Source organism: Hipposideros armiger, unplaced genomic scaffold (assembly GCF_001890085.2).
Source record: "Hipposideros armiger isolate ML-2016 unplaced genomic scaffold, ASM189008v1 scaffold_192, whole genome shotgun sequence".
In the NCBI taxonomy this organism is placed as follows: Eukaryota; Metazoa; Chordata; class Mammalia; order Chiroptera; family Hipposideridae; genus Hipposideros; species Hipposideros armiger.
The window spans coordinates 1,913,567-1,938,443 of record NW_017731542.1 but is presented as its reverse complement, the minus strand read 5'-3'; the positions used below and the strand labels follow the sequence as shown (position 1 = coordinate 1,938,443).

At 43.7% G+C, this 24,877-nt stretch overlaps 1 protein-coding gene across 1 annotated transcript in view; it reads left to right on the top strand.

Moving 5' to 3' along the window:
• Window positions 1–24,877, top strand: part of DOCK4 (dedicator of cytokinesis 4) — a 392,534-nt gene that overhangs the window by 210,277 nt on the left and 157,380 nt on the right. Inside the window, 3 exon segments of the mRNA XM_019653023.1 lie at window positions 2,724–2,856; window positions 7,134–7,222; window positions 16,973–17,098. Of these exon segments, the coding sequence (XP_019508568.1) occupies window positions 2,724–2,856; window positions 7,134–7,222; window positions 16,973–17,098 (348 nt within the window).

The following is a 24,877-nucleotide window of genomic DNA, read 5'->3' as shown; positions in this document are numbered from 1 at the left end:
AGCCACTCACTGTTCCCAGGGTGGCAGGGGTGCAGTTTGTGAGGCAATTCTTTCAGGTTTTTTTTTTTTAATTCAAATTTGTAATACCAATCATTAATGTAGATGGGTGGTTTTGGATATATTCATGTAAACATTGCTAAAATTCGAATATAACGTTTTACAGCGTTGGGAGAAAAAGCAAAGCACTTTAGTTTTCAGAACTTCTTGAAAGGCCCCTACAGGTTTGTGGTGGTGGACGCGCACATGGCTGAGGGCCGAGGCGCCCTGCCGGCCCTGCTCCGGGCGGCCCCGTAACCCACGGCCTGTGGCCAGGCCAGCCGCTCCGTAGTGCTGCCCATCACAGGGCTGCCTCCAAGTCCATGGTGTGGGATCAGTGGGTGCATTTTTTGCTAAGATTTTTTTAATCACTATGTTATCAGAATGAACGTTGAATCAGAAGGTACCTACCTCTCCTTCCCCTCAATCTTTGGTCAAATGGACACTTCACTGAGGGTACTGCAAACGTTTGCCTGATGGTGATGTTTACTGGCTTGACATTTTGAGACAGAGGAGAAATAAGATTGCAGATGAGAAACTCTAAGAAAGGTCTAGACTTTGTCTGCTGAGGTAGAATTAAGGCGCAGAGGATTCTTGTCTATCGGGGACAGATACCTTTTCTAGAACGTCCCTTGTACCTGCTTTACTAGGAGAGCACACGCTGATCCTCGCTGGCTGCGGAGAGCAGGAACAGTAGTGTGTGCCTTGGAATTTAAGCCGGGTTTTGATTGGAGAGAGTAGAGGAAAGAAAGAGAAATAGTTTCATATCCCCCTGTCCATCCCGCTTAAGTCTTTCCCACCTCCACGTCTCCCTTTTGGCTTTTAGGTGGTTGCTAAGTGTTGGTACCTTTTCCCACTCCTACCTTCCTTCCTGCTGAGAGAATTTCTCTAGAAATCTGGCCAGAACTGGGAACTGTTATTAACCCTAGAGTTGGGAACACGAGGGCTGGCAGCACACCATCTTTTCAGTACAGTAATTGGACCAGAGGTCTGGGATCCGAAGCTGTGGTGCCCGCAGAGCCAGGAAAGAAAACTTCAAGTTGAGAGCCTGAGGACCAGTGTGTGGAGGTTGGGGAGTGAGAGAGAGTGACAGGCACCTCTCTGGGGAGTCCTCCAACTTGTCCTGCGAGAGCCCTTCCTGTAGCTCCCTTACTGTGCAGTTGCCCCAAGAACCCACAGGGTTTGCTTGGCTACAGTTGAAGCCAAAGGGGGTGGAAAACAATCGGACTGATATGCATGCCATCTACAAACTCCTAGCAAATTAGAGCTGCAAGAGCCCTTGGGAATAATCTTGTTGACAGTTTCGAGTTTTGTTTTGTTTTTTGAATAAACTTCTTGTGTGATGTTAAATGACTTTGAAATACTCCACTCAGAAATCTTCTAATCACTTTGTCATCTTGCATTTACAAGGAAATGATTAAGGAAGAAAAAAAAATACTTTTTTTTTCAAAGCATGATATTGGTAAAGATTGGAGTATATATTTCATCCTGATATAATCTGTAATAATATTTAAAACAGAGATAAACTACTTCTTTTCTGTTTAATGAGAGACCAAAGTTTTAAATTTGTTTAAATCAGTTCTGTAAGTAAAAAAAGATTTGTTGATAAATTCAACCATGACATTATGAAGTGTTTGATTTGCAGATGAAATTTATATTAAAGCATAGATTGAAATTTAGCCATATATTACAGCATCAGGTCATGTAAGCATGATATTTGAAATGCTTACATTTTGTGCTTCTAAACAGCAACTGGCTTATCTTGACCATGTTCTAGTTTTGATTCTAACTGACAAAATGAGAGGTTTTCAGGCTGCTCTTTGTAAGCATTTGCATAAAAATGATATTTTAGAGAGGGAGTTTTTCTTCCTTACTCATAAATCCAAGCGAAATTGGATATTGCCATCCCTTTTTTTCCATTTAACATTGGGTTTGTGAAGAGCGAGAGGCCCTAGATGTGCTGCAGGAGAATTTCGCTTAGATGGAAACAACTTCCAGAATGTTGGGAAGCATCTCGAAACAGATTTGCACATTTTTTTCATTATTTTTCCTTAATATTAACAACTTGTCATAGCTCCAGTGTACTCTCTGTCATCAAATGAAAACAGTATCTCCATAATATACTGAAACATATACTCACATAACTATTTCAGTAAGTGGAAACTGTCATGGTGAACGCCATCCCAGGAGATTTCAGCCATTGGCTCTGTTTTAATCAGCCTCAGCCCCGAGCCTGGAAAGGGCACACTTACCCCATCACCTGTGCAGCTATTCCTCAAGGGAATCTCAAATGGTTTCCTTTCCAAGGTGAAATATTTAAAATAGTTTTTTAAACATGGCAGTATTTTAAAGTACAAAAATGAAAGAGGCACCATTACTGCCTTTATTGACGCAAACCTCCTGGTGTGTCTTCACGCATCTTTGGGCTGAGGGTTCCCAAACGTGGGATCAGCCCCAGTCGTCATGTTTCATTGGTGGCAGCTGATGCCCAGAGTTTAAACCCTGTGCTCAAGGTCACACAGCGAGGTGGTCGGAGAGGAGAGTTAGAACTGAAGCAACACTATCAATCGCCCCAAACCTGTGTCCTTTCCATCGCCCAGTTACACTTCGTGTGGGACTACCTTGTAGCTGTGTGTGTGGATCTGTTTAAGATGCTCTAATCCAATGTTTGCTTTTTAATGGACCAGGCCGAATGGGGGCAGGAGAGAAGAAGAACGCCTGTAGTGTCCAGTACCGGCGACCCTTTGGCTGCGCAGTGCTTAGCATCGCCGACCTGTTGACCGGAGAGACGAAAGATGACCTCGTCCTGAAAGTGTACATGTAAGGAGTGTGCAGGTGGTGGGGGCGTGGCGGGCATGGGGGGGACATGGGTTCCTGCGTGGTGCGTGCTACTGACTGTGCGCCGTGGAAGAGCCTGGATGGGCTGAGTCCTGAGCCACTCCTCAAGCTCTCAGTAATGTGCAGACTCACTCCAGGCGAGCTGGCAGACCACCACTGGCCAGCTGGGGGAACCAGGAAACCAAGATCAGATCAGGAATAGAGGCAGGCAGCTTCTCAGCTGGGGAGACCATCCCCTGTGTAGAGGGCCTCCTGTGAATTTACGTCCTGACATGTCTTTACCGCAGAGAGGTCGTTTGTTCTTGGAAGACGGAAATGGTTTTTAATAGAAACTCCTTAGAATTAGGAAAAGGAGGCTCAGGTGATGGTCCTCCTGCTTCATGTATTAGTTTGCTAGGGCTGCCGTAACAGAGCGCCATAAACAGGAGGCTTCAAGTACAGGAGCCGAGCACCTCACGGCTCTGGAGGCTGAGAGTCCTACATCACGACAGGTTCCGTCTGAGGGCTGTGAGGTCTGCCTGCAGACGCAGACATCCGTGACTTGTGGGTGCATCGCCCCACCCCTGCCGTCACCCTTGCACGGCACTGTCCTTATGTGTGTACCTGTCTTTTGTCCGTATTTCCCCTTTTATAAGGACATAGCTCTATAGGGTTAGGGCCTACCCCAGTGACCTCGCTTTAACTTGATTATTTCTAAACAAGGTTACATTCTGGGGTACTAGGGGTTAGGACGTCAGTGTTATCTTTATTGTGGCGGGGGGATCACATGTCAACTCCTAACACTTCGCTAAGAAAACCACTTCCTGTGTTCCCAATCCAAAGGGAAATGGTTTTTCGAGTGCCCGGGTTTCAAATCACCCCACCTGGAGCAGCTGCCCACAGGTTTGGGCATCGAGAGTGACACACAATGGCTTGCTCAGAGCTGACCCATGGGGATGGGGGTGGGTTCTACTTTCCCGATTTGAAGACCTTGCCATGCGCCACCTCCAGGAGTGAGCTTGCTTTGTTTTCTGTCCTGGCTGATGAGGTAACACATCCATCGTCTGCCAGGAGCTTTTTCGTGTGTGGAGGTAGCACGAGCAGCCCACGGCCCGGGGGACATGTACTTCCAGTTGCGGTTGGATCACTGCTGCAGCACTTCATAGATTTATTCTTTCTCCTCCCAGGGCCCCTGGGACTCATGCCACACATTTCTAATTAGTGGACAAAGATTTGTCTATAGCCTGTGGTTTAGAACCGGAAACTGTTGATCTCTGTTAAGGGAGATAAAATCTGTGACCTTGATTTTAAACTTGAAAACTTCTGGTGAAACCAGTGGGTAGTAAAACTTGCTTTTTATCACATGGGAGCCCTGAACTTCAGGGTTTGGGCTTAAATCCATGGTAATCTTTCCGAACTCTAACGGAGGTCACAAAACAATGTATTTGGAGTAATACTGCTGATAATGGCCACCATTTACTGGGTGCCTACTGAGTGCAAGAACTGTGTTAAACACTTGGCATGTGTCCTGTCACTTTATTTTCATAAAAAATAAAATGCATGAAGCAGATGCGATTGGCTCAGTTTTACACATAAGGGGACAGAGAGGCTACTTAACTTGCCCAGAGACACTCAGCTGAAAAGAGTGGGAACCGGACTTGAAGTCAGGACCGTCTGACTCCAGACCTGAGCTCTCCTGTAACCAGGTCACATGCCCCCAGGTGTGATTTCACACCCCTGCATAGTGATGTGAGAAGGAAGCTGTTATGAGGCATTGCTTTTTAGGAAAGCTAAAATTCCTCACAAGCACAATTTCATCATTTCTTAGCATGGCCTATCCAGGTGAGGGTAGCAAGAGCCATGTTTATCTTGCCAGCAGGAAGGCTTAGGGGCCTGTAGTTGCACGCATGCCCTCGATTATGTGGACAGCTGAAGGAAACCCATGAAGTCCCACTCTGCCTATGGGAGACACTAACTCTCATAAAAATAAATCGTACTGCTCTTCGTGGTTCTTATTGTCTGTTTTTTATAAGCATCAAGTAAGGTTTGGAGTTATTCTTGTTGGAAGAGAGATCCCTTAAAAAGGCCGGTTTAGCAGATCCTGAAGCTGTTACAGGAGGAATTCTAGCCAGTGAAAACAGTCCCTGTAGATTAAGAAGGAACCATGGAGCCAGCTGAGTGGCGTGTTGATTAAGAGTTGGTTTGGGACGCCAGCTCTGAGCAGCAGGGCCCTGGTTCGGATCCCACATGGGGGCCAGTGATGCTGTGCCCTCTATAGCTAAGATGCTGAACAACAGCTCGACCTGGAGCTGGGCTGCCGTGAGTTGCTGGCGATGGCATAGGCTGCAGTGGAGCTGTAGTGGGCTCCCGTAAGCTACCGTGAGTGGCTGGCAGCCAGCGTGAGCAGTCGGCATCCAGCATGTACTGCCATGAGCTGCCATCAGCGGCCATCCAATGGCCGGCGAGCGACTGCCTCACCCAGGAAGAGCGCAGTGATCACAGTACCAACATGGGCCAGTGAAGCAATGTCCTCCACAACTAGACTGAAGAACAAAAGGACAGCAACTTGTCTGTTCCCATTTCACGATGCCCCAGTCCTGTTCCCTTCTCCCAATTCCCCAGTAAAATCTTAAAATAAAAAAAGGAATCGTGAATTTAGTAAAACATTTTAGGGAAGTGTCTATTAGAGACAATTTGGAAGGAACTTCTATTTGTTAAGGTGACCAAATCCTTGGCCCATCTGGGACTCGAATATAGAACAATAATAAATACCTCATCTGAGTTCGGAAGACATTCAGTCACATGCTTTGGGAGCTTTGATTTTGTTTGGAGTTTTGTAGGTTAAAAGCAAGAATTCTGGAGCCTCTTAAATATATAATAGGAAGTAAACCATCTTTCTTCCTTCCCCACTGGGTTAAAATAAACAAACGGGAGGCAGGATGCACTCACTGGTAACATGGCGTCTTACAGCTGGACAGGTGGGCTGCTTTTATCCACCTTAATTTTCTAGCCACCACAATTCAGTGCTCTGGTTGGCATCCTGCTGCTCAGTGGCTCGGAAATAAACTCCATCAGGTTCATCCTGGAAAAGCTTATGGTGATGAAATCACTACATAAGCAAATTGTGAATGGTCAGCCGCGGACAAGGTCACAAGGGAAAAGAATCGGTTCTCTGGGTCAGTTTGATTGATAGTGTATAGAATCTCGAAATTCGGGATTCCTGGGAGGCGGCCTTTGTGCCGCATGAAAGATAGCAGAGAAATTACAAACATGTCCAGATGAGGGGCAGTCTCCCAAGCTTCCTCTAATTGTGTCTAACGGGAGCTGTGGCAGTAAACAGGCATTGCAGTCCCAAATATTTCCAAGCTACCAGGAGTTACCAGGCCGGGATACCCATCCTTCATTCCTGCAGCTGATGCTTTTCAAGCACCCACAACGTTCAAAGTACTGAGGGTGACGCAGATATGAAATAGTCCTAGATCCACTCCCCAAGAATGGTGGGTCTCCTGGGTTAACCACATCATGTAAACAAAGATAACGTGAGCTAGCGAGTGGCGAGAGTTTTAAGAACAAGGCCCAGATGGCCGTGAGGGTGAGAAGACAGAGACATGACTTTAGCTCCGAAGTTGGAAAGCTGGGAGGCACCTTAATTGCCCTTCCAGAAACCCTGGCACCCTCCCACCGGTTCACATTGTGTTAAGCTTAATTCATCCTGCATTTTGGTCATGTTATAGTAAGAACCAAAACGGGTCATGTTACAGCAAGTGGAGACTCGCTGATGAGAACTAGCATTTCTTGAGCATTACTACATGTCAGGCATCATCCTAAGCCCAAGCTTATTTAATTGTTCTAGGGTATTACCCCCATTTCACAAATGAAGATACCAAGGCACAGAGAGGGTAAATAACGTGCCCAAAGAACGTAATTCAGTTGATGTGGATTCGAATCTAGAGAATCATACTCTTAGCTTTTGCTGTCTTCCCCTGTTTGCACTGTCCTCTGAGATCTTGGGTGGGGGAGGGGGACTCTCATCATCTGTGAGCTGTTCCTCCTGGTCGCTTCTGGCCTGAGGTCTCTGGTCATGCATCATCCGATAAGGGATTCCTGCTCATTTTGGGGTGACCATGCTAACGCTGACAGCCACTTGCTTGTTGGGAAGCTCCCAGGAGGTTGAAGGAAGCACATCATGGTGCTTACGCCCACAAGAGCAGCTGTGCTGTTACAGGCATTGCTTGATCTCATTATCCTCAAAGCTTAACAGGGTGTTTATGTTTTCATAGGTGTAACACAGAGAGCGAGTGGTACCAAATCCATGAGAACATCATCAAAAAGCTGAATGCGCGTTACAATTTGACTGGCTCCAACGCGGGTGAGTACGCGGGGCTGGCTGGCGCCCCCTGCACTTTCCATTTCGGGCCCTTTCACGTACGTGCCTGTATAAGAAAGAAATGCCCTGCCCTGTTTTTTCTCTCTATTCACTCCCTAACTTTAACAATGCACTGTCAACCTTCTGGTACGTCTTCCTGTGCTATGGTAGGCTCGTACTGTAACTCTCTCTAAAAATGTCTTCCATTCAGGTTTGAAACAAGGCAGAGCATCTGAGTTTGTTCGATAGTCCTAATCTTAAGGCCTCTACATTGTTACTGATTGCTAAAAACCAAATGACAAATATGCTTGGGCTCATGACTGCTGTGTGTAATAGGGTTGATGAACTTGGAAACTCGTCAGTAAGGCGCATGATAAACATGCCTCACTGCCCACAGCTGGAAGTCCTGTTATTGTACCAGAAAACAAACATGCAGACTCCCTATTGAAACTGGCTAAGGAGGGTGATGTCGACTGTAGTGTCACAGAGCGGGAAACGTATGCACATTTGTTCAGAAGGGAACTGCAATATTAGGTCGCATTATAAGGCATGTTATATGGTACAGGCTTATACCAGTAACGCACTTTAGAATATGTTACATTATATAGCGTATCTAGATTATATAGCGTATGCAGCTATGTCTTTACATTTGGTCAGTAGACAAAAACTTGGTGAATATTGTTTGCTTCCTATCCCCCTTTTACAACCATATTGAAGAAAATAAGCTACGAGGTGTGTGCTTTCATTGACATACAGAAACTTCAGATTAAGTAAGCTATTTGAACTGAATGCACTGTCCTTAAGACTGATTTCTGAAGTCTTGCTTGTAGATATTTGTGTTATAGTCCGACTTGCCTGGCAATTAGGAGAACCGGAGTTTAAAGTCGGGCCACCTTTGTTTTCCATACCTGTGCACATCGCGAGGCCAGAACGACTGGCAGAGAAAGTCACCGCAGGCAGAGACTCGGTGGCTCAGTCCAGCGAGAGGCCTAAGTGCGCACCCCACACATATGGCAGTGCTCAGGCCGCGAGGAGCGCTGAGGTCAGTTTCCTCCCTCTCCCAAGAGTTCGGGAGGGAGCTTGCGTTTTAATTGATTCCCTCAAAGTCTGACATTTCCCACTAAATAAACAAGAGGCGTGGCCTTACTATCGCGGGCGGGGTCCATGAAGGGCCCCGGGGCCCGTAGCAGTGGAATATAAACACGGGTCGAGCAACAAGCCTACTTTGGAAACTGGTACGTACCCTTGTCTTCACTTTTCCTGCTAAAGAATGGTAATGGCACTAGACTCCGGGAAGGAAGGGCCGCTCATTCCGTTTCCTCGGGAAGTCATTGTCGTGTTCTCCCCCCGCACCCCCTCCCCGTGCTTAGACCTGCTCCGCGTGGTCCACGTGCTTAGTCAGTTTTATTGACTGACTGACCACTTACTCTTGCTGGAATCCTGGGTGAGACTACCTGGAAGTGAGACCCACCCACCTTCTTCCCTGAGTGTGACCTGTTCTGTTTGTAGCTACTGTGCTGAAATGAAATCTACCTGTTGTGTCTTGGGAAAAGGTGAAAGATACCATGGCACTGGGGAGCCCTGGAGGAAGGGTTTCCCCTCCCTTTGGCAGAATCCATCCCCCACTTTGCTGCCTCCTGTGGTGCTCAGACTCCTAGGCAGCCGAAGGTATCTCTCTCGGCTTGGCTTTTGCTGCAGAGCCCTTGTGCTCTCCTGTCCTAGGGCCCAGCCCCTCTCCGTCCTCATGCTTTCAAGCCTGCGTCCCAGGCGGCTGCACGCAGCCAGCATCTATCTGCCTTCTGTTCCTCTGGCCTCTGCCTGACCCCTTCTGGCTCTCTCAAGCCAAAGCAAATCCCACTCTAAGCCTCATCACTCCAACATAGTGCTCCAGAGAGACAAGGCTCAGGAAGAAACTTTAGAAAAATAAGAACTCAGTCTTTACTCTTTCCCCTTAAGTTTCTGCCCTTCAGTCTTGCTGGGCCATTGTTCTCAGTCACCTGGGTCTAGTCCCCTTCTCTAGAAAAGGCCGTTTTAACGCGAGCAGGTAGGTGTTCAGCAGCTTCTTGGCTTGGTTACTGAAAGGGAGGCTCTCGAATGACTTACTTAAAAATAGCAGAGGAAGTGAGGATATGCAAAATTAAAGTGGGAAATTGGGGTGCCTAATGTTCAAACAATCACTGTGGTTTTATATGTTAGTTTCCCCTGTTTTCTCCTTGGACCATGGATTTGTTGATTAAATAAAAGCAGTGCAGTCAAATGTTTTCAGGAGAATTGAGTTTACTCAGCAAAATATTAGGTCCCCCCTCCCCCTGCTTTCCCCCTGCTGTTTCTTGGTCATTGGTACTGAAAAAGAAAGAAAGAACAAGAATAACTTGAAATTAGTTTTGGAAAAAAATTCTACCACTTAATTTCCAGTCCCTTCATGCTTCGTTGATGTCCTCCTATCTTGTGGAGTTGTAATCTTGTCTGTTTAATAGATAAAGGGATTCATCTAGTTAACTATTTTTTTCCTTTTCCTTTCTAGCCTAAGACTTACGTTGCAAATGTACATTAACCACTATCTTTGTTGTGTTTAGGAACTGGGAGAAAATTTCAAGTGATCCATTTAACGTTAAGATAAAAACAATAATTGAATTAATATATCTCTATGGTTACATATATAGTTAGGTTGAGTCAATTCAAATTTCCAAAGTTGTGCTCTGTGGGAATTTTAAAATCGAAACATACTATTTTAAGAATTTGAAACTCTAAAACTACTCATTAAAATGACCCTGGTTTAGGATTGTTGAGCAAATGGTTTTGATAAATGTCACCTCTTATAGGCATTAGCCGTGAATTCTAGGAATGCGAAACAAGACTGGGCCAACGTCATTTACGGGGGACATTCAGTTCTGCGACTTGAAATAAATTGTGTAAGGATTGTTGGTCCTGTTCCGGATGTCCTAAGACAAACTTGAAAATCTTGTCATGTTATATGTATTTATGAAACCTATTTCCTGCAGTTGGCACATGTTGCTTATACAACTAGAAAAAGTCCTATTTGCTAATTAGGTCAGTCTCCACAGTACTTGTTTTTACATTAGTAAGAGGAATAGCCATGGTTGCATCCTGCCAACCATACCTTTTAACCCGCACAGAAGGTCCCGGGAGTTACCTGGACAGAGAGCCCACAGCACACAGGAGAGCCGCTTAACTCCCAGGGGAAGCACAGTATTCTTTACTTGGCTGAGATGAAAGGAGGCTTTGAGAGAGTTAGACTGAGTTTTGGGGGTTGACTGCCCTATCCTCACATACCATGCAGTTATTTAATTCAATATGAGTGAATTGGCATAATTCTTCAGGATTGCATCAGTGCTCCTGAGTTTTGAAACTTAGCTTTCTAATATTTTTAAAAGGAAACTGGTACTTTTTGGCACCACCTATTGGCTGGAAATATAGTGTATAACCTTTTTGTTCCTGTTTGGAATTTCCTGATTATTAAACCAAGCTCTCTTTTTTATTCTTGTAAAATTTTTTATTTTTCAATTAATTTTACTTGCAGAAATGTTGTAAGAATAGTGTAAAGAATTCCTAATTTCTTAAAGGTTAACATTTTACTATGTTTTACCTTTCTGTCTCTCTTTCTCTCTGTCTCTCTCTCTCTCTGTCTCTCTCTCTCTCCCTCCCTCCCTCCCTCTCTCTCCTTTTCATATATATAGATATGTAGGGTTTTTAGTCCTTAATACCACATAAGTAGAGTGATTTTTGTTTGGTCAATTAATTTACACATTTACAATTATAATTTAATTGTGCATTGAAGGCACACTATCCTATTATCCTCATGGACTGCTTGTGTTATTGAAAAACAGTGGGGATTTCAAGGATGTTAAAATGAGCTGGCTCCCTGAGTCGTGGTAGACTGAACTTCTGTGACCTCCTCTTCTGCCCCCCACACATAAAAATGCTAAATAAATTACAACCCAAGACATGGGAAAAAGTGGAGAACGAAGGCTTAGACCGAGGCAGGGAAATCCTGCTGAAATGAAGGGGGGGCTCTAAACTACAAGGGTGACCCCTCAAGCAGGTGCTCCGACCAGGAAAGGAGGGCATGATATGTGCCCCGACACTTTGGGCCTTAACATTGTAATTTCCTGTGGAAGTGGAGACATGGTATAGGGGTAGACAGGTAACACCTGGAAGTGAGTCCTCTAATATTGGGCCCGGAAGAGTTCTTCTGTCTTCTAAAAAGCTGTTGGGGTGCATGGTTCTCCCATTAGACATCAAAATGCCAAGTTTATGCCATTAGTCTGAATTTACACTAACTCAGTAGTTGGGAAAAATCCATCGTCATAAAACTCAGTGTACAGAAAACTGGTCCCAGTTTACTAGCCTGAAACAAGTAAACGCATAATCCCTCCATGGTGCCTCCCCCACACCTGAGGCGCATGTGATTCCTGTGAAAAGAGCAATACATACTGAAGACAAGTCACAATAAAATGATAATGTCATAATCACCCCTGAAATAATCAGCAGTGAGGCAGAGTAAGCAGGTACAGCCAACAGGAATGATGACCGCCTAGAATGTTAGGTAATAAATATTCATGCAATGACTAAACAAGAGATAGAAAAATAGATTCATAATGAAAAAGAAAACATCATGAAAAAAATGAAGGAGAGTTTTCAAACTCTTGCATCAAAATTATTAATTGAGCATCTATATATCTGGCATTATTCATGGCACTAGTAATATTTCACTTAATAGAGGATATAGAAATCCTTGTCCTCCATGGGGCTTACAGTCTAGAGGTTAGAACTAAATAGAACTCAAATTCTTTTAAAGAGGAAGTCATTGAAAAAAATTAGTGAACTGCTCACATGAACACAGGTGAGAAGAGAATGAATAAACTACAATTATAGCTTAAAATATTTGCCAAAATGCAGCACAAAGGGAAAATGCAGTGGGAAAATCTGAATAAACATTTTAAAAAGAAAAGATTAAATGAAAACGATCAGCATTCATCTAGTAGGAATTCCAGAAACAGCAAACAGAGTACACGTGAAAGCTGCAACATTTGAAAAGAAATGGTTGAGAATTTGAAGAACTTTTGAAGAGGTTAAGAGTCCTCAGATAAAAGAGGCAAAAGTCATGAGCAGGATAAATAAAATTCAAGTCATATGTGCATAAACTGTGGTAAACTCTAGAACACCTAAGACAAAACTAGAAACCAGAGAGAAAAAACTGATTACCCCAAAAGAAATAATGTCTCAGCAGCAGTTCTAGAGGTCAGAATGTCTCAGAATAATATCTTAAAATTGCCAGGGTAATGGCCAACTTTGAATTCTGTACTTGCCCAAGTATTTAAAAATGGAAACGAAATAAAGACCTTTTCAGATAAAGTCTGAGAGAATTTAATACATTTACTGAACCAGTGAAACATTTAAAAGATTAGAAATGCAATATATAACTTCCAGAATAGTAGAGAAAAATAGGGGAACTAAGAAAACGCAATCCATTTAGAGCATAGCAATTAAGATGAAAAAAAAAAGAAAGGAAAGAAAAATTATAATTGAAAAACACAAAATATGAGAGTGAATAGCCTCTCCCCTTACCAAATTGTACCTAACATCTTCTCAAGGGTTTTTTGGAATTTGCTACTTATTCAGAGTGTTGCCTTATTAATATCTGGGCACAAAGCTGGAATCCCTATGTCATCAGGAATTTCATCATTTTCATGTGTCTGTCTGTCTCACTGCCTTCTTGTATGCACCGGTTTCATCTTTGTCAGATCTGCCGTATGAGTATCACTCTTGACAGAGAGACAGATTGGCCTTTGAACCCTCCATAGGACCTAATCATTCAACTACCCAGGAGCTTGGCAATGCTTGTCTATCAAGTGGAAAGTGGACACGCCTGCTCAAAGGAACATTGTCTGTGTGTGTGGCGCTTCGAGAACAATGAGCATTTTTTTGGTGGAAGGTAGTCTGTTGATATTCATGGCAGGGAGTAATCAGAGCAGAAACAGTGGCACGATATAATAACGGTGGTGGCAGTGTAGCTGGAGTGGCAGCAGCTGACATTTGGAGCCCTTGCCGGGTATCGCCAAGGTATTTTATGGAGCTGGCATCGCCCGTGTCTTTACTTTACAGATGTGGAAACCAAAGCACAGAGAAATTAATGTTGAGACAGGGTCATGATCTGTTTTTGAAACTGCACCCTTAATCATAACATGGATTCAATATATTTATCACCATTTTCCATTTCCGTAGCTATTCCCAACTACATGTTATTTGGTTCATTGCTGGCAAAATGGCTGATCTAGTCTGAAATTAATTTTGCCTGCTACTTATAAATCATGCTGTGCTTGCCATTTTTTATGTAAAAGTGCAGAATTTCATGAATTTAAGAGGATGCATCTGATAGAGTGAGTTAGCTTCAGTTCCTTTGAAATTAGAGCTATCGAATAATTAGCCACATTTGGTGTAACGGTTACCAAGCCTTTCTTTCCTGTACTCCTGCTCCAGAGCTGGCTTCATCATGAAAAACGTGTTGTTTTGTGACAGACGCTAGATTAATTACTGACAGTACCTTTGTTTAAAATCAGATATCGAATCGTTACCATTGTAATGGTCTTAAACATCTAGGCGGATAAAAGAAGTTCCTTTTAATGATTGTTTCTTCTAATAAAGAGGAGTGTTCCTCCTGTAGCAATTCATTTTTGTTCTTATATTAAGGGCCAGGAAAAAAAGTGATGGTAAAACACTATAGGTCTATTTTGTGAAATTAAAATTGTAACCTAATTATTCAGCTTATTGGTTGTCAGAAATCCCTGTCTTTTTAACAAAAAAATCTTCCCTGAACTTTCAAATTCCCTCAATCAGTAATAATTTCTACTTATTTTAATATTCCTGTTATACACTGACCCCGTTCTGCTTAATATTCTATTTATATGTGTGTCTTACTTTCATCGTTCCTTTGAGCAGGAACCTACCACAGACCTCCTTACATCGCTCCATCCACCTTTCCTGTCAAGCCCAAGTTACTGCTTTGTCCAAAGTGGGCATTTTGGGTTGTGGCAGGAGTGAGACCACGTGTGCAGGTCGAGGTTTAGAAGTTGCCCCAGGCCCAGAGATAGCAGATAAGGCGAGGATAGTGAAGTCATCTGGCAAGAAGAGATCGGAAAGAAAACAACTTCATGAACATTCTGTCATGCCAGACTGGCCCTGAAAGGGTAGGGCAGGTCCTCAGCCACTGGCATGGGTGACTGTGTGATGTCCCTCTTTTGTAGTGGTGAGGAGTTTCTTTGTCCTAATTCACTGCTTCTTCTTGTTCTGGTGACTCATTTATCCAACCTGTTGGCTGTAGTCATGGTAACTGAGGGCCACCAGGAAAGCGGGATCAGGAGCCCCTGTGATTGAAAAGCCAACAGCATTGCAGTGGCTCTTGGTGGGCAGGTCCCTACCGACTCACCTCTATATTGTTTTTTCTTTGTCTTATTGAAAGTGCACCCACTGTTTTATGTTTCTTTGTTTTGTGGGGGTTTTTTGTTTTTTGCTTTTAATGGAAACTGTGTTGGTGATTTGGGAAGAGCCACGTACACGTAGACAAGCCCTTGGTCCCGTGACCTCGCCAGTGCTTGACTGTCTGTGAGTTCTTTATTCCGGAGAAATCGGGTCACTTCAAAAACGGCAATACCTTCTCTCCTCCAAATTGTTATCACTTGGCTGGACAGATGAGAGCATGGGACCTAGAGCTTTAATCTACATCTTTCTAAACCTTCCGGTTGAAACTAACACGCCTTACAAGCAAATTTTAGGATACACTCAACTCTTTAATGCGTGGTTTTCCTTTTCCACCTGTACTGCTTTGCCTGTTTTTCTCCTGTCACTTCCTCATTGCTTTACGCACTAGCTTGCTTCTCTTTGTCTATTGTTTCCTACGTGGGTTCTCTCTATCCCTTTGCATGCTCATCTCGATGGCTTTTGCTCTCTAGAGAACATTGGTGTATATCCCGGTTCATGCTTACATACCTGTCTTTCCCTAAAACATATCTTTTCTCTAGTTCTATCTTTAATTTTCTTCAGCATTCATATTGCCTCTGACTGCATGCTTTTCTTCTTTCGTTGTCTTATTCTCTGTACAGTATTCAGCTTATTAAAAAAAAATCACTGACGGTTAAATGAATTCTTGCTCTAACAGAGCAGACCGAGAATTCTGGTCACGTGGCCTTCCTCCAGCCCCTACCCCAAATAGCATGATCGCTTTGTTTTCTTCATTACCATTTAGTTCTTGTCTCTCCTTACTTTATACCTACCACATAATATTGCTAGTGTCTCTGATCAGAAACTTTGATGAGAAGTCCTAGTGACATGATTGCTCTTGCAAAAAAACCACAGGACCTCGAGAATTTCGTTAAATCCATCTGATTCTCTATTTGAAAGCACTGCTTATAGTACTCCCGGATTTGAACAGTGTGCTCCCCAGTGGGAGGGACTGTGCTGTGGCTGGCACACACTAGTATTCTACAAATATCAACTCCTGACGATGCAGGTGCTGATGGTGACAGTGTGAGTGGGCGTTTGGAAGGCAAAAGGACAGATGTGGGAGGAGAAGAGAGGCAGCAGTAATGAGCTGGGGGTAGTGGAAGCGAGCGTGAGTCAGGAAGAAATCACTTCTGGGACCGAGGGATTATCACACATGTTACACATGTTTGTGCGTCTTCATTCTCCCGCCTCCGGGTTTTAAGAGGAACCAATAGAACCACATGAAAGGATCCCAAAGCTGCACTGACAGTTGTCGTCCTCAAATCATCTGGACCACTTTTTCTCCCCTAGTTCATTGTGTGTGGCTTTCAGAGGACAGACACGCCTCCATGCTGCTGCCTTCATTCACCCAACTCAAACCCGCTGGGGAGGGAGATGGAGGACAGTTAGGTAAGAGCGGGATGTAGATTTGGTAAAAGTGCCCAGTGCCTTCCAGATTTCATTTAATTCTCTCAGCAACCCCCTGACCCAAACATTCTGTTAGATCCACACGCCAGGAAGCATCGGGACGCAGCGATGCAGCCACGTGCTTAGCGTCTTTTCTTGTGTCACTGCCCCTTGGGTACACCTCCTCTAGGTCAGATTTGAACCCTAGGAAAGGCTCCGGAATCTCTGTCTGCCTCATGCTTTTGTTATTAAACAAGATTTCCTATTGTGTTAACGACTCTGTTGAAAAGCCAGCAAATTAACCAGCAAAACACTGCTTCTGTTGTTATTTGTTTATTCATACCACTGAAGGAGATTGAGAGGAGGAGCCTAACCGAGTTGTGTGGCAAATACGTTTTTTTTGCATTTTTTTTTCATTTCAGCGCGATTGCTGTCATTCTTACCGTCTGTGCTGGTACCCAGCAGTGTCGTCCTGTAAATTATGAATGGGGAGTGATAGCTTTCCAGCTGTGTAATGAGCATTGGTGCAGGGGCGTTTCCATCTGGGGCGGGAGGAGAGGGTGTGGGGCTAGAAGCCAGGCTTTCTCTTCCCAGTGTTCTGCTCAAGAATTTTCCAGTCGCTGTGAACCTCCATATGAAGGAGAATATTCGGGTATTCAAGTTGGAGAAGTCTTATCTGGAGATCGTTCCTATAGAGTGCATTGATTGTGTCTAAATATTTAAATATTTACTCTTAGTGGAAAATGATGATACCACTGATTCGGGCTTGGCGAAGCTCTTGTGTTTCTGTCCCTGCCCTCTCTCTAGCCTTCCTATTGTAACCCTGGGCTCTTTCATTTGTTTTAGGTTTAGCAGTTTCCCTACAACTGTTGCATGGAGACATCGAACAAATCAGGAGAGAGTACTCATCGGTGTTTTCCCATGGAGTGTCCATAACGAGGAAGTTGGGTTTTTCTAATATTATTATGCCTGGTAAGTGACTTGGGCTGAACCACATGATGAAATAGAGATAGTTTGTTCGATGTTGACATTGGTGGAATTTTTCCAATTTTGAAGAGTTCACATGGGCCATGCTGAAGAGTGAAATGAGGTACAGGAAGTCCTCACTTAACGTCGTCAATAGGTTTTGCACCTCTAAGTGAAACGGTGTATAACGAAACCAACTTGACCATAGGCTAATTGATATAAACAAGAGTCCAGTTTCTGTAGCATTTTTGTCAACGTTATAATGAAATGATGTCATTTGAGGATCTGCTGTATGTGATAATATATCAGCAAAAGTTTTAATTAAATTTACTGGGGTGACAATGGTCAGTAAAATTACATAGCTTTCAGGTATACAATTCTGTAATACATCATCTATATATCACATTGTGTGCTCACCACCCAGAGTCAGTTCTCCTTCCATCACCATATATATGATCTACTTTACCCTCATCTACCACCCCTCCTCCCTTACCCTCTGGTAACCACTAAACTGTTGTCTGTGTCTATGAGTTTTGTTTGTTTGCCTTGTTCCTTTGTTGTTTTCAGTTTTATATCCCACATATCAGTGAAGTCATATGGTTCTCGACTTTTTCTGTCTGACTTATTTTGCTTAGTATGATAACCTCAACATCCATCCATGTTGTCGCAAATGGCACTATTTCATCTTTTCTTAGGCAGAGTAGTATTCCATTGTGTACATGTACCACATCTTCTTATCCAATCGTCTATTGAAGGACACTTCGGTGGTTTTCATGTCTTGGCAAAAGTTTTTTTTGTTTTTTTTTATAATATCTTTAGATTTTGATTAAATGAGAATAGGTAACTTGTGGGTAGCACGGCTGCATGAATGCCAGAAGGAAAGCTGAGGTAGTATCCAGAAAATATCGTAGCCTTTGGTGGAAAATGTTAGTGAAATCACTTAGAGGAAATCCTTAGATTTTGATAAGAAGTTTATTGAGCAATAGTTAGCCTTTCTTGGGGGATTTTTCCAACAGAGATGTTGTGTGTGTGTGTGTGTGTGTGTGTGTGTGTGTGTGTGTGTGTGTGCAGCCATATGCAAATACCATGTGTATTTCTGCACCTCTCCTAGTTCTACTGGTGTATATAATTCAGGTCTATATTACCAACCAAAACAGACTGCACACAAAGGTGTTTGTTTCTAAGTGGAGAAGGGAGGGTTAGGAGGGTCACATTCTTAAAGCAAATGCCAGGTAGTTGTATTTTCTCGGGGCTCTACCTTCTACCCTCCACAACGAAGAAAAAAGTAAATAGACCAAATGAAGTAGTCTCAAATTGTTGACAGTACTTTCAGAAAGGAGACCTGCTAAATCACTGTTGACATCCCATGTGTAAAAGCAAGCGAGAGAAGTCAGGACGCAGTGGTAAGATGCTGTGAGTGAAGCCCTACCAAGATGCTGAAACTGCCCAGCATGGCCGTTGCCACGTTCTGTGATCTGATGGGAATTTGTTTACGCAGGGAGAGCTAAGAGGACAGCCTGGAAACTTTTCCCGAGCTGACCTGACCTTAGGGACCCAGTCTGCCTGAGCATCTCATGCTACTGTTGTCAAAAAGGACTGTCTCTACAACTGTTTATTGGTGGCATGTTATTCAGTGGCTCTTGCAACTGTTCGTTATTTCCTTCGGTTGCTATAAATAACTGGTATTTCCTCTTTAACAAAGAAGAAAAAAAATCATCCCGCTGGGAAGCAAATTGATGGGCAAATCTAATATAAAAAACATATTTTAGAACAGAATGCAGCCAGCTGCTAGAAGAATTCCTCAGCTTGGTCTCTGGGCAGTATCACTGAGAAACGGAAAAAAATAAAGCAGCATGACACTTCACCGGCTGAATAATTGTCTGGGATTCTGGGATGTGCTGTGATCACGCAGCTTTTGTCTGGCATTAAGGATGGAAATGAACTCTCTGTGGAATGGGGCTCATCTCTGCCCCTTTACTGCAGCACATATGGCGGGGTTCACACTGTCCAAGGGTCACGCCCCCACATAAAGTCTGCAGCCTGGACGGCAGGAGACTTTTAAAAGCAATTCCTTCTTTTTCTTCTTTGGCTTCTTAATCTTTCAAGTTTGATGGAGAAGTGAGCATTGTATGCATTGACTTAAACAGCTGAAAGTGACTTTAAAACTTTGTGGAAGCCTTTCCACTGGCAAACACACAGGCATTGCTTTGTTTTCCTTTGTTATTTTCAGAATTTTGTCTTGTCAGTGAATTCTCACTGACGGCGCTAATGAAAACCTGAGCCGAGTTCTTCCACGAGTAAATGTATGTGAACAGCGCGTCTCATCCCAGGGTTGCCCTGACAGTCTGCTAGCATGATGTTTTCATCCTTTTTGCTTTCTAGACGTGTCCTTCACAGTGAGTTTGTGTTCTGTGAGGGGTCAGGACAGGTGAGGCGTGAGCTTCTACCAGCAAGCTGAAGTTCATGAGCAGAGTCACTGCCTGTCTGCAGAATGAATTATTGGTGGTACTGACAGGAACATACACAAAACTCTTCTTGAGGATTGCCGAGAGTCATCAGTGCCAAGCTCTTTCTGGAATGGGAAAAAGATGGAGACAGAAATTGCCCCTGTGGTCTCTCCTGGTGGAAGGAGGTGACCTGCCATGTGCTTTGGTGCCATCCTGAGGCCCTTTGAACTCTCACTGTTCCTAAGGATTGGTCATTCAGTACTTTATTTCTTAGGGTCTCCAATTTCCAAAGAAGGAAAGTCACTTTCAGTGACACTCCATCACTGCCACCTATGAACCAAAAACTTGCAGAAAATTCTATGTTCTGGACTCTGAGCCCATGAGAGGGAGAGCAACTAAAATGCTTTAATCAGCGTTCTAAAAACAGAAATATAATGTGAGCCACAAATGTAATTTTAAATTGTCTAGCAGCTGCATTAAAAGTTGGAAGAAAGAGATGAAATTAATTTTCACAATATATTTTACTTAACCTGACACATCAAAATCCTGTTTCAACAGGTAGTTCATATAAAACATTCCTCATGAGTCATTTTGCACTCTCTGTTTCAGCCTAAGTCTTTGAAGGTGGCTAAGTATGGTGCATGCACAGCACATCTGTTTTCGGCCAAGTCACATTTCTAGTACTCAGCTGCCGCATGTGGCAGTGCTTACTATGTTGGACAGCCCAGCTCTAAATGTCCTAGCAGACTCCGTGCAAAGCAGGTCTGGGCCGCTGCTGAATATCAGAAAGGACTAAGTGTTCGTCTACCAGACATTTTGGAGCCAAGCTGGCTGATGTGTCAGGAATGTCACGGGAGGTCAGGCTGTGCGCTCCCCACCCACCCAAAGTTCCTTTCTACTCTGAGTTTCTGATTCTTTCTGGGCAAAATTTTCTTTCCTTTCATGATGGTCTCCCTTCTTTACCTTCTCACCTGTCCCCTGTCCCCCTGGAGATTTGTTCTTACAGACCATCTGGCTATACTGTGACTCTGTCAGGGAGCCCCAAATTTTAATAACCCTCCGGTGCATTTGCTTTTAGTAGGCAATCTCTGAAGCTCCTAAACCTAAGAGGAATTGAGTGTGGAGGGGTGATAGGGGGAAGGATTTGGATGCTAGAGGCTGATGCTGGAAAGTGCAAATAGACTGTTTCAAATGGCTGCCAGCAGTAGTGGCTTTGATAGTGATCTCAAGACTTATTTATGGTTGATTTGCAAGTATCACCCAGAGGAAGCCTTTTTTTCTTTGGTCTCTGGTAGTTCAGAGAAGTCAAATTTTTCTTTGGTCAGAGTTGACTAGATAATGATTTATAAGGATGGGATAAGAGGAATATTGTTGATATGTTTGCCTTACGTTTAAGAAGATACACGATTTCATTCTTTTAAATATAAGTGTTATTATCCTTTACCACTTACTGATAGAGACACGCAGATCAACAGAGAGAATTGCCTGAGATAAGCCTTCTTTTGGAAAAAGCAGGCGGAAGCCAGTGTGATACGATTTGATCTTCCTTAAAAATATATTCTACATCTAACCAGAGTGCCCCCACCCCAGTCCAGGTCCCTGGGCTCCACACCATATAGGTGCAACCATTTGGCTTACGCCTGAATCCTCTGATCCTGCCAGGAGAGGGGAAGGTGCTCTTTCAACCAGTCAGTGCCGCGGTGACGAAGGAGAGATGGAGACTGAGGCTCTACATGTCACGGTGAGGTTGGACCCGGCCCCTGATCCCACTGGGGGAAGGCCGGTACCTCCCAGATTATGACGCTGACAGGCCCCGTCGCCCAAGGGTGTAGGCCATCCCCCAACTGGCCCTGTGAGAGATTCACATGTCATCCTAGAGTGTGATGAGCAGCAGGGAGCCACAGCCCGTCCCTGCTCCTGTGTATGCAGCACAGTTCTCGAAAGTCCATCAGGGGTGCTGATGTATTACATACAATAGTTATAAGTGAAAGTTAATAGTTATAAGTGAAAAATTTAAAGCAAACCCCCAAAGAGAACTCTCCTAAAATAGAGAGGGAAGGATGGAGGGAGAGAGGGGGTTGGGGGAGAGAGAGAATGACAGACAGAAAGTAGAGTAAGCTTTGAGGGGTTTTACTAAAGTCTAGTAAACCAGAACTGAAAAGACAAATAACTAAAAAGAAGATTAAAAAGAGATCAGTGCTTCAAGACTGGTCTGAACAGTGCAGAACAGAGCAGGACAAGCGCCTTCTTGCTCAAGGGACTGGTTGGTTTTCTGGTGACAAAGGCTGAACTGCACTCGCTTACTTGGTGGCCGTTCTCATCCTGTTGAATTGCATGTTTTATGGGTAAAGCGGGGATACTGATCATACGTTCGACACATTTCTTAATCTCTACACTTCGGTTTCCTCATCTATAAAATGAAAATGATAGACCCTTCTTATAAAGTTGATGCGAGGATTTAAGAGATGTTCTCCTTAGAGCGCTTGGGTCAAATACCACTGCTGTCTACTGCTTTCATCATCTAAGGTCACGGAAAAAGTCCTGTACTCTTGCACACGTTCTTTTGGTTTTCATGGAAGGATAGGAACTCTTTTTTTCCACTACCATAAAGACCAACAAGCATCCGGCCCAGAAAGGCATTGGGCCAGCTCTGCGGCTGTGGATGGCGGTTTGCTTGATATGGTAGCATTCACTCTGTGCTTTTATGCAAAACATTCACAGGACAGATCAAGGATCGGGGTATTCAGCTCTGGGGAACCAGCTGAGGAGGCCTCAACCTCTCAAGCCGTAAACTGACCCCATTTGATTGCAGTCACTGAACTCTTTTTGAATCTTTTTTTTTGGGCTTATCATCTCGTCTCCAGTGATATGTTGAGAAGCCTTCACAGGTGACTGGGCTTCCCAGCCAGTGTGCCTGCTAACCGGGAAAGTGTCATGCACATCAACTTTGCAGAGTAATAAGATTAAGAGGTGCAAGGTGTTGATAAACATTGTTAGGAAAATAGCTTTTCCACACTGGTGCCATGACGGTGTTTCATACTCACGTTGTGGTTTCCCTCTTAATTACCCAAGATGCTTTCTTAACACCATTCGGCCTTATTAGTTGTCTCCAGAGCCAACCTCCAGCGTATTGATTTTAATTAGCATTTGTTTCAACTTGATCCTTCTGCATATTTTGGTAAAAGGTGGCGCCTTGCAGCATTGGAAGATAGCAAGCTGCAGAATTCCTGGGGAGACACAGAATGTCGTCCAGGAGTCATGTTCTTCCTGTCACGTGTTCTCTTTTCAAAGAAATCCTGTTTTCGTCCCAAAAGGTTTGCAAAAGATAAAGGGAGTTATAGGGACAGCGAGAGTTAAAGAACAGAAAACTAAAGCATGTGTGTAAGGAGTTTTAATTTATGAATGTTATAGTCCAGTTGTTTCGTAAGCCGTAGAAACAGCGTATAACAAAGTAGCCCTGTCCCCCTACCACCTCTTCCACCGCTGTCCTGCCCCACCCCCACTTTAATGCCACAGAAACGTGTGGCCCCGAGGCTCCTGTTACCCTGTCTGGACTAATATCCCACAGAATAGACAGCAGCAGACAGGGACACGAATCCATGTCTCCTTATTCCAGTCCTCCTTTGACTCTGTATCCTTTAGGCTTATTCTGAATTCAGAGGAGAGAAGAATGCAGCTAAGTTACAAGCTAGCCAGGCTGTAGGGATCGGCTTGGAAAGCTAATGCCATTTTTAACCTTCCTCCTTTGTCGAAATGCACCAAGCTTACGCAGGTCCGTCATCTTTTTAGTAAGGTCTTCTCTCATGTAACACCCCTGCTCTGCCCCATTCAACACTCCGTGTCCCCCCTTCTCTCCCGTGCTTTTATCCACATTAATGATCATTATCCAATATGCTGTATATTTCACTTCTTTAGTCAAGACCTCCCCCCACTAGAATCTAGCTCTGTCGGGAAGGCATTTTTGCCTTGGTCACTGGGCCTAGAATAATATGTGGCACATCGTAGGTGCTCAAGATGTATTTGTTAAATGTAAATATAGAGAAAGAGTTTCACAGCACTGGCAGTACATTGCTGCCCCGCTGCCTCCCATCCTTTTGGGGGGCCTTGTCTATAGGTGGGAGATAACAGGTTGCCCTACAAACCGCCTTTCCAAAGTCCGAGTTGCCGTGTTTTTCCAACAGTTGAAAGTGGAAGCTCCCCCCGCCCTCCCAAACACTCTTCCTATTGCAGGAAAGGTAATCCCTCTGTGATTTGGACAAGCTGATTACTCATTATGAGAGATGCCTGAGATTAGAAACCCTGTAGCCACACTTCCCATTAACCAGTATATGTTTTATAGCCGACTTGTAAGCAGTGACTCATTGTGTGTCACCCACTCCAAGAAGCAGAGGAATTTTGCTGTTAGCTAACATCCTTTGCTCTAAACTACTTTGATTTGAGTGTTGTTTTTTTTCACCTGCCAAATCAGTTAGTGGGGAAATTGTTGTCAGGAATTTCCTCCCAAACACATTGTTGAAATAGCTTGTGTGCAGACCATTCGTGCAGCAGACCTACCGATGGTGAGTGGAAATTGACTGATTGAGAGGACAAAGTTGGTGAGTTTACTATTCATTCTAGAAAGAAATTGTTCAAATAAATAGCATTGAGAGAGAGTGTGTGCGTGTGTAGTGATAAATGTATATGGTAATAAAATGGACAGGGTTGTAAAAACTTAGCACACTTGTAAAGTTTGCTGGGCCATTCTAAAATTTTAAAAAAAAATGGAAATAGTTCAAGCAAAAACCTTTCAAAACATACAAATATAATTTTGATTATTTTTTATACTGTACTTTACATCCTCATGACTGTTGTAACCACCAGTTTGTATTTCTTGGTCCCTTCACCCTTTTCACTCAGCTTCCCAGGTCCCCCCTGACCCCCACCAGTTTGTTCTCTGTATCTGAGTCTGTTTCTGTTTTGTTTGTTCATTTATTTTGTTCTTTAGATTCTACATGTAAGTGACATCATACGGTAATTGTCTTTCTCAGTCTGACTTATTTCACTTGGCATCATACCCTCTAGGTCCAGCCATGTTGTTGGACATGGTAAGATTTCATTCTTTTTTATGGCAGAATAATATTCCATTGCATCAATGTACCATAATTTCTTTCTTTTTTTTCTTTTTAAATTTTATTGGGGAATTGGGGGAGGGGAACAGTGTTGGGGAATTGAAGAGGACCAGCCAAGTTGTTGTTCTTCAATCTTCGTTGTGGAAGGCGCCAGTTGCCATCCGGCTGCCCGTTGGCAGCTTGTGGCCTCTAAGCTCAAGGTGCTAAGTTCAGTCTTAGTTGTGGGTGGG